The sequence below is a fragment of the Dendropsophus ebraccatus genome, chromosome 3 (assembly GCF_027789765.1).
Source record: "Dendropsophus ebraccatus isolate aDenEbr1 chromosome 3, aDenEbr1.pat, whole genome shotgun sequence".
NCBI classification, from domain to species: Eukaryota; Metazoa; Chordata; class Amphibia; order Anura; family Hylidae; genus Dendropsophus; species Dendropsophus ebraccatus.
Window position 1 is genome coordinate 34,544,131 of NC_091456.1, and position 14,008 is coordinate 34,558,138.

Here is a 14,008-nt window from a genome sequence, read left to right on the forward strand (position 1 = left end):
TTTCCTGCTGATCCTTCTTGCTCCCTGTCTAAAATGGACAACCCCTTATGTCTCTGAACCATCTTTAGGACTGTATTTTGTTCCTATGAGCTGATATTAATCATATCACATATATGGTAAAGCATTGCACGTAAGGCTGGGTTCACACCGCATGTTTGCAATCCTTTTTTTTTTCCATCCGTTTTTGCAAAAAAAATGGATGCATTTGTGTGCATCTGTTTTGATTCGTTTTTCTATTGACTTGCATTATAAAAAAAACGGATCAAAGCGCATCTGGGTTTTTTTATGGACAGAAAAACGTAGTTGACCTCATTTTTGTGTCTGTTAAAAAAACTGATCCGTTTTGATCTGTTCCTTTTCGAAGTCCATTTTGGAATGGAAATCAACAGAAAAACGGATCAAAACGGATGCACACAAATGCATCCATTTTTTCATTCTTTTTTTTTTTTTGGATGGAAAAAAAGGATCGCAAAAACGCAGTGTGAACCCAGCCTTAAGTGGTATCCATCATAAATAGACTCCTTTGTTAAATAAAAAATATCTATCTATCTATCTATCACATAGTATACTTTTTTCAGAGGATCCTGCTCTCTGGAATAGAGCAGTGGTGTGCTCTATTCCATCCAGCAAAGAATGAAGACCCCACTGGAAACCACCCAATTGGAAGTCAAAATTACACTTTTCTGGTGTCCATTGAGTGATTGGGGGTCTATAATTATATAAATTTGGGAGATTTTCCAATACATATGATAAACTGACACCACAAATGTGGGGAGAGAAGAAATGCAAGGAACAGCTGCATGAACACTCAGGGTGCGATTACACAGAGACAGTTATCTGACAGATATTTGAAGCCAAAGCCAGGAATGGATCTGAAAAGAGGAGAAATCTCGGTCTTTCCTTTATAACCTGTTCTGTTTATAGTCTGTTCCTGGCTTTGGCTTCAAAAACTGTCAGATAAATCTCTCTGTGTAAAGGCAGCCTTAAACAATGACAAACCATTCATTTAGAAAAGCTGCAATAAAAACTTGTTTATCCCCCAATCAATACAGGATGGCCTCATGTGAATAATGCCATATGTCTTGTACTATATTTAGTGTTTGGACCTTCTGCCCCGTATTAATATCTTAAGGTAAACTAATGTATAATCTTATGATATATGCAGTCTGTAAACTGTAATACAAACACAACACAAATCGCATCATTAACAGCACCTCAAAGAATCCCCATGGTCTGTGGGTAAATAACCTAGAATGACAAAGTAATTCATTAGTGGACACAAAAAAGCCAACTTGACTTTTGCCCCTATGTAGTCAGCCATGCTTCAGCTCACTAATGCCTTTTGTAGACCTTATTTGTTTTGCTTTGCTTGCTATTGTTCCACTTTGTTTGTTTTCTATAGTATTGTGGAATTATATAAGAGATTTAGGACATTTAAGACTAACAATCCTTTAAACAAAAATTGTTTGTATGAAATCGTTATCCTTTTCCTCATTTTTTTTAAATAAATCATTAATTCAGTTTTAGTTGTAGTCCCTGTAATATTGTGCCATAGTAAAACCTTCAACAATACGCAAATACTGTGATATACAGCACTAAGACCTGTTCACATATGCATTGGAGGTTCCATCAGAAGCCTGAGTCTCAGATTTCGCCAAAAATATCCAAGTGGGACAGCTTTATTGAAATGCTGGACTCTGTGGTCAATGGTGTTCACTGTCCAATGATGGAGCAGAACAATAGATATGCTTGATGAAGATGTGAACAAAAACTAATACGAATGCAATAGGGGGTTCCACACACAGTGTTTTTTGTCAGTTTTGGGGCAAAGTCAGGAGTGGATCTAAAAGGAATAGCAATATGAAGGAAAGACTTATACCTATCTTGTCTGCTGGCTCAAAAAAAAAAAAAAATATTGACAAATAACACAAAAAAAAATTATGCGTGAACCCCAGAGATAAGCGAATTTACTGTATTAACAAAGTGAAGCATTTCACTAGCTTGGCAGTCAGCTTGTCAGCCGGCCAACTTTAAACTCTGTGCCGCTCTGCTCCTGCTTTCCTAGGACTGGATCCAGCTTTTCAGGCACCCAGAGCGGCACAGAGCTCGACAGAAGCTGGCTGATAAGCCGACTGCTAAGCTAACAAAGTGCTTTGCTTTGTTATTACTGTAAATTCGCCATCTATACCCCTCCCCTTAGAAATACTGTATGGAAATTGGTGTGTATATATATATATATATATATATATATATATATATATAAAAGCTCAAATGACTTGCTGCTGATTTAGTACATTTCTTTGTGAATTTCATGTGGATTTTTTTTGCAGCACCTGGGTTACATTTGCTGGCGTTTTTAAACAGGGCAGATTTACACCCACAAATCAGTTCCCCCAAAACTCAATCTAAATCATAATTTGTGTTGGAAAAACTAGTAAACAACATGTTTTTCAGCAATTTCAATGTGTTTCTCTGTTTTTCCTTCTGATGACATAGTATAAATGACATGCTCATTGTTATGTTAATGTCTCACTTTTCCAAGGAGAAATCAGCATTTTTCTCATAAGTGACTAGAAATGTATAGGTGGTAACATATCCTAACATATCCTATAAAGGTTTAATCCGCATAGATTGTACCTCTGTACAGATGCTGTAATCCAGTGTTTTCTAGTCGTAATTGTCAAATTACAGCTACATTAACAAGGATACAAGGCCATACCATGATTCCCAGGAGATGGTACAGATGGTGCCTGTTACTTCTACAATACGCACAGTCTGATGATTAAATAGATGGATGTAACGGAACAATGTGTGGAGGGAAGGGAAGAATCAGACCTGTCCAGGCGCAGGTTCAAAAGATGCACTTATCCCTGACTTGCTGACTGTTAGCAAAGGAGAAGTCTGGATTTTTCTAGACAAGAAAAAGTGAAAAAAGAGCATTTATATAATCTAGGACACACAGTGAGATCAGTCACCATTGAAATACCATCTAGTCCGCATGTAGCATTTGTAAACTGCGGGTATTTGTTATTATTTTCCTCATCTATGAATGATGTATTGTTATGCATGTTTACTTATCTGTTCACATATAGCTGTACAGTAACCCAGCAAGGGAAGTATTCCTCATTTATCTTACATAAGATTTATGTGCTGGTCCAAAGCAGTGTAAATGATGATTTGTAGTAAAGAAATCACTTCTTGTAGACAGAATGCGACCATTATGATAACACTGATGCATTGCCTGCTTTCTGGTTTCCATGTTTCTAAAGGTAATGGCTATTATACAATAACAGTACAGTGCAGGCACATGCAGGAACATATAGTAGGCGCAGAATCCCTAATAAATGCCCAATGGGCCACACTATTATCTAGTGTATATCCCATTATAAATGCTATTGTTTCACATATATTTAACCCTTTGAGGACCAGACCCAAAATGACCCAGTGGACCGCGCAAATTTTGATCTTAGTGTTTTCGGTTATCCCTCCTCCGCTTCTAAGAGCTCTAGCACTCTCAGTTTTCTATCTACAAGCCATGTAAGTGCTTGTTTTTTACAGGAATAGTTGTACTGTGTAATGGCGTCATTCATTTTACCATAAAATGTATGATGGAATTCCAAATATATTATTTATGAAGATATAAATAGGTGAAATTGTAAGAAAGAATGCAATATGGTAACGTTTGGGGGGTTCCTGTGTCTACGTAATGCACTATATGGTAACAGCGACATGACACTATTATTCTATAGGTCAGTCCGAACACAACCATATGCAGGTTACACAGATTCTCTAATGTTATATATATTTTTTTTTTATGAAATCCTTTTTTTTGGCAATTAAATATTAATAAAATGGGCCTATTGTGACGCTTATAACGGTTTTATTTTTTCACCTATGGGGCTGTATGGGGTGTCATTTTTTCCGCCATGATCTCTAGTTTTTATTAATACCATATTTGTGAAGATCGGACGTTTTGATCACTTTTTATTGATTTTTTTTAATATATAATGTAACATAAAATCGGTAATCTGCGCACTTTTTCCCCTCTTTTCGTGTACGCCGTTTACCGGTCGCAATGACGCTTGTTATATTTTAATAGATCGGACAATTACGCACGCTACGGTATATTATATGTTTATCTATTTATTCATTTTTACATGTTTTATTTATATAATGGGAAAGGGGGGTGATTTAGACTTTTATTGGGGGAGGGGTTTGGGGGTTGTGTGTTAGTGTTTTGAACTTTTTTTTTTTTACACTTTTGAAGTCCCTTTGGGGGACTTGTACATACATTACTTTGATTTATACACTGATGAATGCTATGCCATAGGCATAGCATTTATCAGTGTTATCGGCGCTCTGCTCATTGAGCCTGCCTGTGCAGGCTCAGTGTAGCAGATCGCCGATCGGACCGCATGGAGGCAGGTAAGAGACCTCCAGCAGTCCGTTTCAACGATCGGGACCCCCGCAGTCACACTGCGGGGGTCCCGATCGGTAAGTGACAGGGGACAGCGGCGTTTAAGGGGTTAATGACACGCGGCAGCGCGATCGCTGCAGCGTGTTATTACCGGTGAGGTCCGGGCTGCTCACTGCAGCCGGCCCCCACCTCCTATGAAGCGCGCTCCGCTCCGGAGCGCGCTTCATAGCGGGAATAACACCCATGACGTAAGGTTACGTCATGGGTCGTCTGGGGACAGACTTCCAAGACGTAACCCTATGTCCAGGGTCGTCTAGGGGTTAAAGGAACACTGTACAAAACATATATTCATTCAGGTACAGGATCCGCAACAGATTTGATGGTGCAGATTTGAAGTTGCAGATTCAAAGCAAATCGAATCTGGGCCATCAAATCTGCTGCGGATCCTGTACGTGTGAGGGGGTTTTCCAGTCCTACAAATACATGGCCGATTTCTTCTAGAAACAGCACCGCTCTTGTTCTTAGTTTAGGTGTTGTTTTGCATTGAAGTGAATGGAGCTGAATTGTAATAACACAAACAACCTGAAGACAGAGGTGGTGCTGTTTTTGTTTATAAAAAAAAGAAAAGTAGATGTGTTTTATATAACCCTGGATAACCCCTTTAAGTCTCCTGCTCAGACCCAACTTGTCTCCGCAGCTGTATAATGCCTAATGTAGGTATTAGCTGTGCATTGCAGCTTCACTCTCTGAATAGAAGCTCTTTTTCTAACTGTGCTATCAAAGCAGTTCAATAAGGCTACTTAAAGGGGATATCCAGCACTACAAAAACATGGCCACTTTTCCCCCTCTCTTGTCTCCAGATTGGGTGGGGTTTAAAACTCAGTTCCATTGAAGTAAATGGAGCTTAATTGCAAACCGCACCTGAACTGGAGACAAGAGTGAGGGAAAAGTGGCCATGTTTTTGTAGCACTGGATAACCCCTTCAACCCTGTTGCTTCCCCACCATCTTGGTGTGGATCCAACATCTTCCTTGATACTTTACCTGGTATGTCACCCTATATAATAATAAGGTGGGAAAATGCAACTGTTTTCTACAGTCCTTATACTTATGTGATTTGTTAGAATGGCACCAGACAAAACTTTCTGCGTCATCTCTTTGGCAAATGCACATTGGTAATCAATCAGTATAATTTTCATCCAATTCTCAAAAATTCATGATCACTTCTCTTTACCTCACTGTAACCTTGTTTTCTTCTGATTAGTTCTGAGGGTCCTATCAAACGAATTATTTTTTTTTAAACAATTAACGATCGCAAGCGAGATTATTTAACGTTAACCTGAAATCGTTCACCATATTATACAGAATGATAGTCGGTAGTTACAGTCATAACTATGATCGCTACGACGATTGTTTACTCAACTGAAGGTACAGGAAATGAAGGTACGATGTGTTATTACACTGAACAATTAGTGAACGAATGTAGAATTACAGTGAACGATGAGCAAATTATTAAAGGCCCTATTACACGGGCCGATGCTGAGGAGCAAGCAAGCTACGACCTCTTATGTCATTGTGGTGTCAACAGCAAACTAACAATAAACTATTTTTTGTTGGTCATTTGATCGTTGCCTGTATTTACACAAAACGATAATCGTTCATTTGTCCTTTCTGTATGTACACACATTGTCACCATGTCACAGACATTGACTATTAGATCTGCCCATTTGTTCTGCTATACATTTTGTATGGGCGTTTTTTTCAGGATCAAGTGCACTTTGTTATGGCGCCATAAAATGTATGACAGAATCCCAAAAACATTATTTATGGGGTGAAATTGGAAAAAATTCAATTTTGTAACTTTGGGGGGGGGGGGTTTTCCCATGTCTGTATAATGTGAGTACCCGCGCCCGTTCAGCAGATCACCAGTAAAGGGGGGTGGGGGTACACATGGTATCCTGTCACCTAAGTATGGTGATGGTAGTGGCCAACGTGCCTTGTGACACCCAAGGATCTGCATGGGCAAGCACCTGGCGTTGGATCCCACGAGGAGTAAAGCGGGAGCAGCATAAAAGAAGGAGAAGGAGCGAGGTGCAGCAGTCCGTTGGCGGAGAGAAGAGCTGTTGTTGTGTCTTTATTGATAATATGTATAATATCTCATTATGGGGACTATGATACCATGCACTTTACGATAAAAATGACATGATATCTTTATTCTATACTTAAGTCAGAACACAACGATATGCAAGTTTTCATAGCTTTTCAAATGTTTTACTTTTTTTTTTTTTACAGTAAAACTTTTTTTTTGCAAATAATTATAAAATTTATTCTATTGTGACTCTTTATTTCCCCCCCCCCCCTACGGGGCTGTTTGGGGTGTCGTTTTTTGCGCCATGATTTCTATTTTCTCTTTTTTTCGATTACGCCGCTCACCGTGTGGGAAGAATATTGTTGTATTATAATAGATCAAAACATATATTCCATGTTTATTTATTTAACTATTTTTACATGTTTTAATTATATAATGGTAAATCCTATGCCTTTGCTGCATGCTCCAAACACAGGAAGTGGCGGTCATCTCACAGAGAAGGCAGTCATTTGATTGACAGATGCATTGAGCCGTAAAACTCTGTACTGGCTGGGATTTCTTGTGTTTAGTCTATTTTTTTTAACCAGCGCAAAACTAAAAGCTGCCATCAGGAGACTGGACCTGGATACAAGTAAGTATAGCTTTGTTTTAAAGCATGATAATTAAAAAAAAAAAAAAGGAAAGAAAGAATTCACATAAATTGCAACTCTGCTTTATTTAACATCCCCTGCTGATTAAGATTTTAAAAGTTATAACAACGGGTTCCCTTTAAATCTTTCAGTTTCACTAGGCTTACAACTAAGCAGAAACATCCTGTCCTATAATAATAATAATAATAATATTTGTATGGCTGCAACAGATTCAGCTGTCTCTAATGGTAAGTATGGTGCTGGAAAGTGCTCTGTACAGAATTACAGTGCAAGGTGACACCAGTAGATAGAAAAAAAACTATAGATAATGTTCAGAGGTTAGCCTTGCATAGTTAAAGGGAACCTGCCACCAGGGATGCGGGCACAGAGCCCTCCCAACTCCCCCGATGCAGCCCCCGTATACTTACCCTTTCCGGCAAGTCCCACTCCTGGAGCCGGTCTGAGGACGAAGATATTAGTGCCCAAAGCCGTTCGCGCGCTGCAGAGATGAGTCAGATGCCTATAGAACGAAAGGGGAGAAGTGGTGCAGCTCACAGGTCTAAGTGCAAATGACTGAGGTTAAAATATATAGTCTGCCCCTACCTATAGTGGCATATGATTACCAAGAAATGTAAACAAAAATTATATAGTCCTCTAAGTCACAGCAGCCCTATGTGATATAGTATTGAATACATAATAAAATAACAATATAAAATGCTGATTTAATTAGAATATATAAAATCACATATAATGATCATGGAAACAATAAAGTACAATAAAAGATACTAGTAAAAATGCCGCAGGGCCCTGGCGGGAAAATAAATAAATGAATACCAGCACTGCAGGTTAAGTCTGTAATGGGTGATGTCCGAACAGCAATAGGCAGAGTAGCTATAGATATAATAGAGTTCAGGGAAGATAGATATAGATATAATAGGAAGCTATGTGCCACGGAGCTTGCTGTGTACAGTAGTTCAGATGCAGTCACGTAGTTGTTGCAGTTTGTGCTCCCCAAGGTAGCAACCTTGTATCAATCAGCAACAATTATAGCAATCCATAGATAGTCTATAACCAACAATAGAAAATCACAAACTGTAGATTTTCAGCAGGATTCTTAGTCATATGCTGCTGCCAAAAACTGCTCTGGAGACATGAGCCTGGTGAGTATCTGTGGTATGTCAGTATACTGGTACTGAAATGGCTGGGATTGCTGGGATCTGTAGTGTGTATGTCAGTATACCAGTACTGGAATGACTGGGATTGCTGGGATCTGTAGTACTACAGTGCCAGTCCAAGTACATTCTACAGACACATGCTTATTTGTCTAGGGTGGAGGTTGTGTAGTAGTAAAGAAAGCGTCTGGTGTCTGTGACACCTCTCACCCGTCCCGATGGAGATACAGCAGCAGAAGTGATCAGGGCCAGCCTGTGGCAATGTGTCCTTGTGTAGTGGCAGGAGCAGTTCACACACTCTGCGCGGCCGCGCTCTGGATGTTCTCACCGTCTTTTTTTTGTCAGTTTCTGATGCAGCAATATTCAGGTATAACCAGCAGTTTGTTTGGAGAAAATGGCATACGTTGAATGGGGCCCCAATAGTTAAAATGGTGTACAGGACTTGCTCTTACACATGTGTGGGAGCATAATGTTTAGCCATACGCCTTTCAGAGTGTCAGGTTCACTCCTTCATCAGTGGAACTGCCTGGGAAAAACATATATCTACTCTGAGATAATAAGAAAAGAATTACTAAAAGGGAAGACTAGACCAGGTGGTATGTTCTGCCGACAATCTTCTGTTTCTAATAAATAAATAAATAAATAATAAACAAATATTACAAAATATAGAGGCTATGGCTTTTGGAATGCGATAATAAAAGAATAACTATCCCTTTAATATTATTTACATGAAAGTTATAGGCCTCTTACAACAAAGACTATTTCTATCAAGGTGCTTTGTAGGTGTCATGTGATCTTTACGTTATATATTGCACGGACTGACAATGGAAGTGATGGTTGACAACAATGCACCAATCTGTACAGGAAACAGAAACCCAAAGTGTGAAATATCCATGGTGTTTGTTTGCCAGTAAGAAAGGGGGCAAATGTAATTGAAGAAAAAAAAATTAACAAGAGATATACATTATTTATTTAGATATTGTTTACATGTGGGTATTTACTGGAGTGACACATATAACAGCTGTTATGGGGCCCAGTCAATGAATAGGGGCCCAGCGCCTTTGTTAAATGAGTACTACAATAGTGTTATTCCAGAAAGAACAGTGTTCTTTTACTGTAGAAGCACTGCAGCGGCAAGATGTAGTTGTGTAGTGAATACGTTAGGATCTTGTTGCATTTTATTCATCCAAACTGTAGCATGCCCTATCTGCCATGATGTCATTGTGGCTGTTCCAGCACTAACTTCAATAGGGAAAACTCAAGTAAGGTGTAGGAAATACAGAGGAGCAGTTGAGCAGTCAACTATGTGGCGGGGCAGCACACGGATTGGCTGAGCGGGACATCTAGCCGGGAACCCCTGAAGCAAGCCAGATCGTGGAGCACGTAATGTATATGCACCGTCCGGCGGGGGGTTAACAGGGCGGGCTGCGGACATAGACATGTCTGCTCATGGACATTATAGGACAGGGGTCTGCAACGGATTCGCATCGCTGCAAATTTGCTGCAAGAAATCCTCTGCGGATCCGCCCTGTGTTTGTACCCTAAGGAAGTATCTCGGCACTCACCAAATTCTCGAATGCTTGTTTTAAGTGTCACATCAAGTAGGTATAAAAGGAAGATGCGTTTCGGCCCATGGCCTTCATCGGCTCCAGTACTTATCAGCTGCTGTATGTCCTGCAGGAAGTGGTGTATTTTTATGAGTCTAACATGGTGCTCTCTGCTGCCACATCTTTCCATGACAAGCCGCATGCACACACTCTGTAGATTACAGACGCCTTGAAGCGCGAAGCTGCGGGCCTATTCAAATGTTCCCCCTACTGTAACCGTGTGTAACCGTGCGGCTCCTGGGACACTTCAGAGAAATGGTTGTCATTGGTTCCATGACCAAATAGACCTAACACCAAGCAGTTAAATGGGTAGTGCGGCGTTTAACATTTATTCACTAAATAACACACATTACAAAGTTATACAACTTTGTAATGTGTGTTAGTTAAGTGAATGGCCCCCTTCCTGTGTTCACCCCACCCCAGAAGTGTGGTGCATTATACTTACTCAATTGCTGTCGACCCCGTCCGCCATCTTGGGTCGACAACGTCATCTTCGGAAGCCGGCCGAACCGCTCCAGTCGTCCCCCCTTTGCCGCGTCATCAGCTGCTCAGCCGTGATTGGCTGAGCATAACTGTGCTCAGCCAATCGCGCCTGAGCAGCTGATGATGCGGCAGAGGGGGGCCAGCATGAGGGACGGCTGGAGTGGTTCAGCCGGCTTCCGAAGATGAAGTTGTCGATCCAAGATGGCGGCCGGGGTCGGTGAGTCTAATGCACCACACTTCTGGGGAGGGGGGAACACGGGGAAGGTGGCCATTCACTTAAATAACACACATTACAAAGTTGTATAACTTTGTAATGTGTGTTAGTAAATAAATGTTAAACGCCGCACTACCCCTTTAATGAATTTGAAATACAAATAAGGGAGAATAGGATTAGGAATGTTCCTTCATAAAACGCCTTGTCATAGTGTGGCTCATGCGATCTCCACACCAATCTCCAGCTTTCACTTTTCAAAGACAAAACCATGACTCATCGCTGAAAAGTATGAACCTCTATTCCGGTGTTCATTTCTGTCATCATATCATACTGACCCGATTTCTGAAGCTTCACGAGGCTGAAAACAATTGTTTCCCACCTGTCTTTTGAAGCCCCTCCAACATGTCAGAGATTGGAGCTGGGCACTTCAAAAATGTATCATTTACTGATCTCACCTGATGACACCTGCGAATTCCTCTATCTGGTCATTTAATTGCCTCTACAATTCAATGCATAATTAACCCCTTAACAACACATAACGAGTACACTCGTAATGCCTCCATTAAGGAGAAACAGAGAGGGCTCATGGTGCTTCCGCCAAGGACCGCGGGTATTGGCCGGTGCAGCCAATCCCCACATCCGGCTAATAAGCCATTTAGATGCAGCTGTCAAAGATGACAGCTGCATTTAAATTGCCTACATTCTATAGATCTGAGCGGTGGCAGCCCAAAGCAATACAGCACTGATCTCATGGATCAGTGCTGTATAATGTATACTGCACTGATCTCTATGACAGATCAGTGCAGTTGTATTAGAAGTCGCCCAGGGGAACCTCAAGTTCTAGTGCAAAAAAGCCAAAGTGGAAAGCTGATTTTTGGTCCCATCAAATCTAGAAAAAATGTAATAAAAAGTGATCAAAAGTATATGCCTGCAAAGTGCCAATAGAAAGTACAGATAATGGCGTAGAAAATTACACTACCTCACACAGCCCCATAGACTAAAAATTAAAAGCGTTATAAGGATCAGAATAGAGCAATTTAAAGAAATTTTAGGATTTTTTTTTAAAGCTTTAGGGGGAAATTTATTAAGGGCTTTGCGCCTATTTTTAGGTTAATGACTGGATTTTATGAACCAATATTTGACAGGCGAATATTTTTTAGATGCAATGTTTGTTTTTTTTATATCTGCCTGTTTTATTCACCCAAAAGTTTGCATAGCTCCCAATTTATCATTTGCAACTTTTAGAAAAGTGGCACAAACAGGTGTAGGCTTACTTCTGGGTCAATACCAGGTTAATATGCTTGTGCAATTTTTGCGACTTTTTACTTAGATGAATTCACTACAGCAGTGCTACATGTTAATAAATCAGTCACAAGATATTGAAACAAAATATCCACCAGTTCCCATTAGAAGAGTCACACACATTAGACTCCTTAGTAAATGTCCCCCATAATTTTTTAAAAGCCAACAAATTAAATAAAAGTTATACAAGTTACAATGCCAGTTTTCCTATTGGGCGAACAGCGTAAACACAAAACCCCTCAAAACGAAAAGAACTGCACTTTTTTTTTTTCAATTTCACTGCACAAATTTTTTTTACCCGGTTGTGCAGCATATTTTATGGAAAAATTAAATCTGTTATTGCAATGTATAATGGTGTTGCAAAATATAATGGCTCATGTGTGTCTGTAGGTGCAAGCGCTATGGCCTTTTAAACACAAGAACAAAATAAAAGCACAAAGAAAATTGTCTCAGTCCTTAAGGGGTTAAAGGAGTATTACACTCAAACATAACTTTTGATATGTTGCTGCCCATGGTGAGACTAACAATTCATTCCAGAAGAAAGGCTCACATAGATATCTGTGTCTTCAGCAGAAAGTAGCAGCTCAGAACTGGGGGAAGGAGACTGAATAGATAATAACAAGTATGGAAGGAATTGTTAGTCTCACTATGGGCAACAACATATGAGAAGTTCTGTTTGAGAGGAGTACCCCTTTAATTTATTGCAGTATAATTTATCTTTCAGTAAAAACTGTCTAGTATCCTATTAGTTATAGGTAACTGGAGTTGGTGTTATCTCCAATTCTATCCTTTAAAATGGAGTTCCAGCCGTTTAAAACAACCGTTGCAGCTCCTGTACCTACACCATCACCACTTTATACTATTAAAGGGGAACTAGGGATAAGAAAGATTTAACCCTGTTCAATCCCCACCTATAATCTAAGCTTGTGTTAATAGGTTTCTATTACATGAATTGGTCCGTTTGTCTGCAGCACATCCTGACTTACACCCTGAGGCTGGGTTCACACACAGTATATTTCAGGCTGTATTTGGTCCTCAAGTCAGGTCCTCATAGCAACCAAAACCAGGAGTGGATTGAAAACACAGAAAGGATCTGTTCACACAATGTTGAAATTGAGTGGATGGCCGTCATATAACGGTAAATAACTGCCATTATTTCAATATAACAGCCGTTGTTTTAAAATAACAGCAAATATTTGCCATTAAATGACGGCCATCCACTCAATTACAACATTATGTGAACATAGCCTTTCTGTGTTTTCAATCCACTCCTTGTTTTGGTTGCTATACAGCCTCACAAATACAGCCTCAAATATACATAGTGTGAACCCAGCCTAAAGCTGCTGTAAATTCCTTACTTCCTGGTCCACTCTGTCTCTGCATCTCTGTCCTCCCCCTCCCTTCTGAGACCAAAGTCACATGGTGTCTGTCTCTTCTGTTGCCAGGCAAGCTGCAACACCTCATCTGTAACCTGCCCACCAGTGAACACCTGACCAAGGGCGGGAAACAACAGCCATCCCTGCATAGTATAGGGGAAAGGAGACCCTGTTGTTTCACCTCTTTTGCTCTCCAATCTATTTATGTAGATAAATAGATAGATATGATAGACAGAAAGATAGATACATACTGGGGGACATTTATGAAGATCGGCATACGAGTACATCTGTCTTAAAGCCCCACCCCCTGTTTCCTGGTTGGATTTACTAAGAGGCGCACACCTCTTATTAAACTTGACCGACCCTGCGCAGCAAATCTACACCTGTTTCCAGCAGGAAGCACAAGACTATATATCAATATAATGATGGAGTAAACGATTTTTCACTTTCTTAATCGCAAATGAGCACTTTTGCGAACGACCTAAAATTGTTCACCATAATACATGGAACAATAGTCATTGGTTACAATCGTAATTACAACTGTTTGTATAATCTATACTCCCTCTTATTCTAGTGAACCATGTGTACATCCACCGAAAGATCTGCATACGATTAACAGCGATTTTATGGTACGCTCGAAAGATGCGATCAAAAGCAAACGGCCAAATTTTCATTCAAGCAAGTTGTTTGCTTGTTGCCTGCGTACACACCGAAAGATTAT

The 14,008-nt window shown here is 40.0% G+C and overlaps 1 protein-coding gene across 4 annotated transcripts in view; it reads right to left on the minus strand.

The window, feature by feature from the left end:
• Window positions 1-14,008, minus strand: part of MYO1H (myosin IH) — a 111,909-nt gene that overhangs the window by 96,058 nt on the left and 1,843 nt on the right. For 2 of the 4 annotated variants that reach the window (XM_069961379.1, XM_069961375.1), the window contains exon 2: window positions 2,836-2,911. In XM_069961379.1, coding sequence (XP_069817480.1) covers window positions 2,836-2,911 — 76 coding nt within the window. Of the gene's footprint in view, window positions 1-2,637; window positions 2,912-14,008 lie in introns of all 4 variants that reach the window. The other 2 variants (XM_069961377.1, XM_069961376.1) reach the window with 1 other exon arrangement.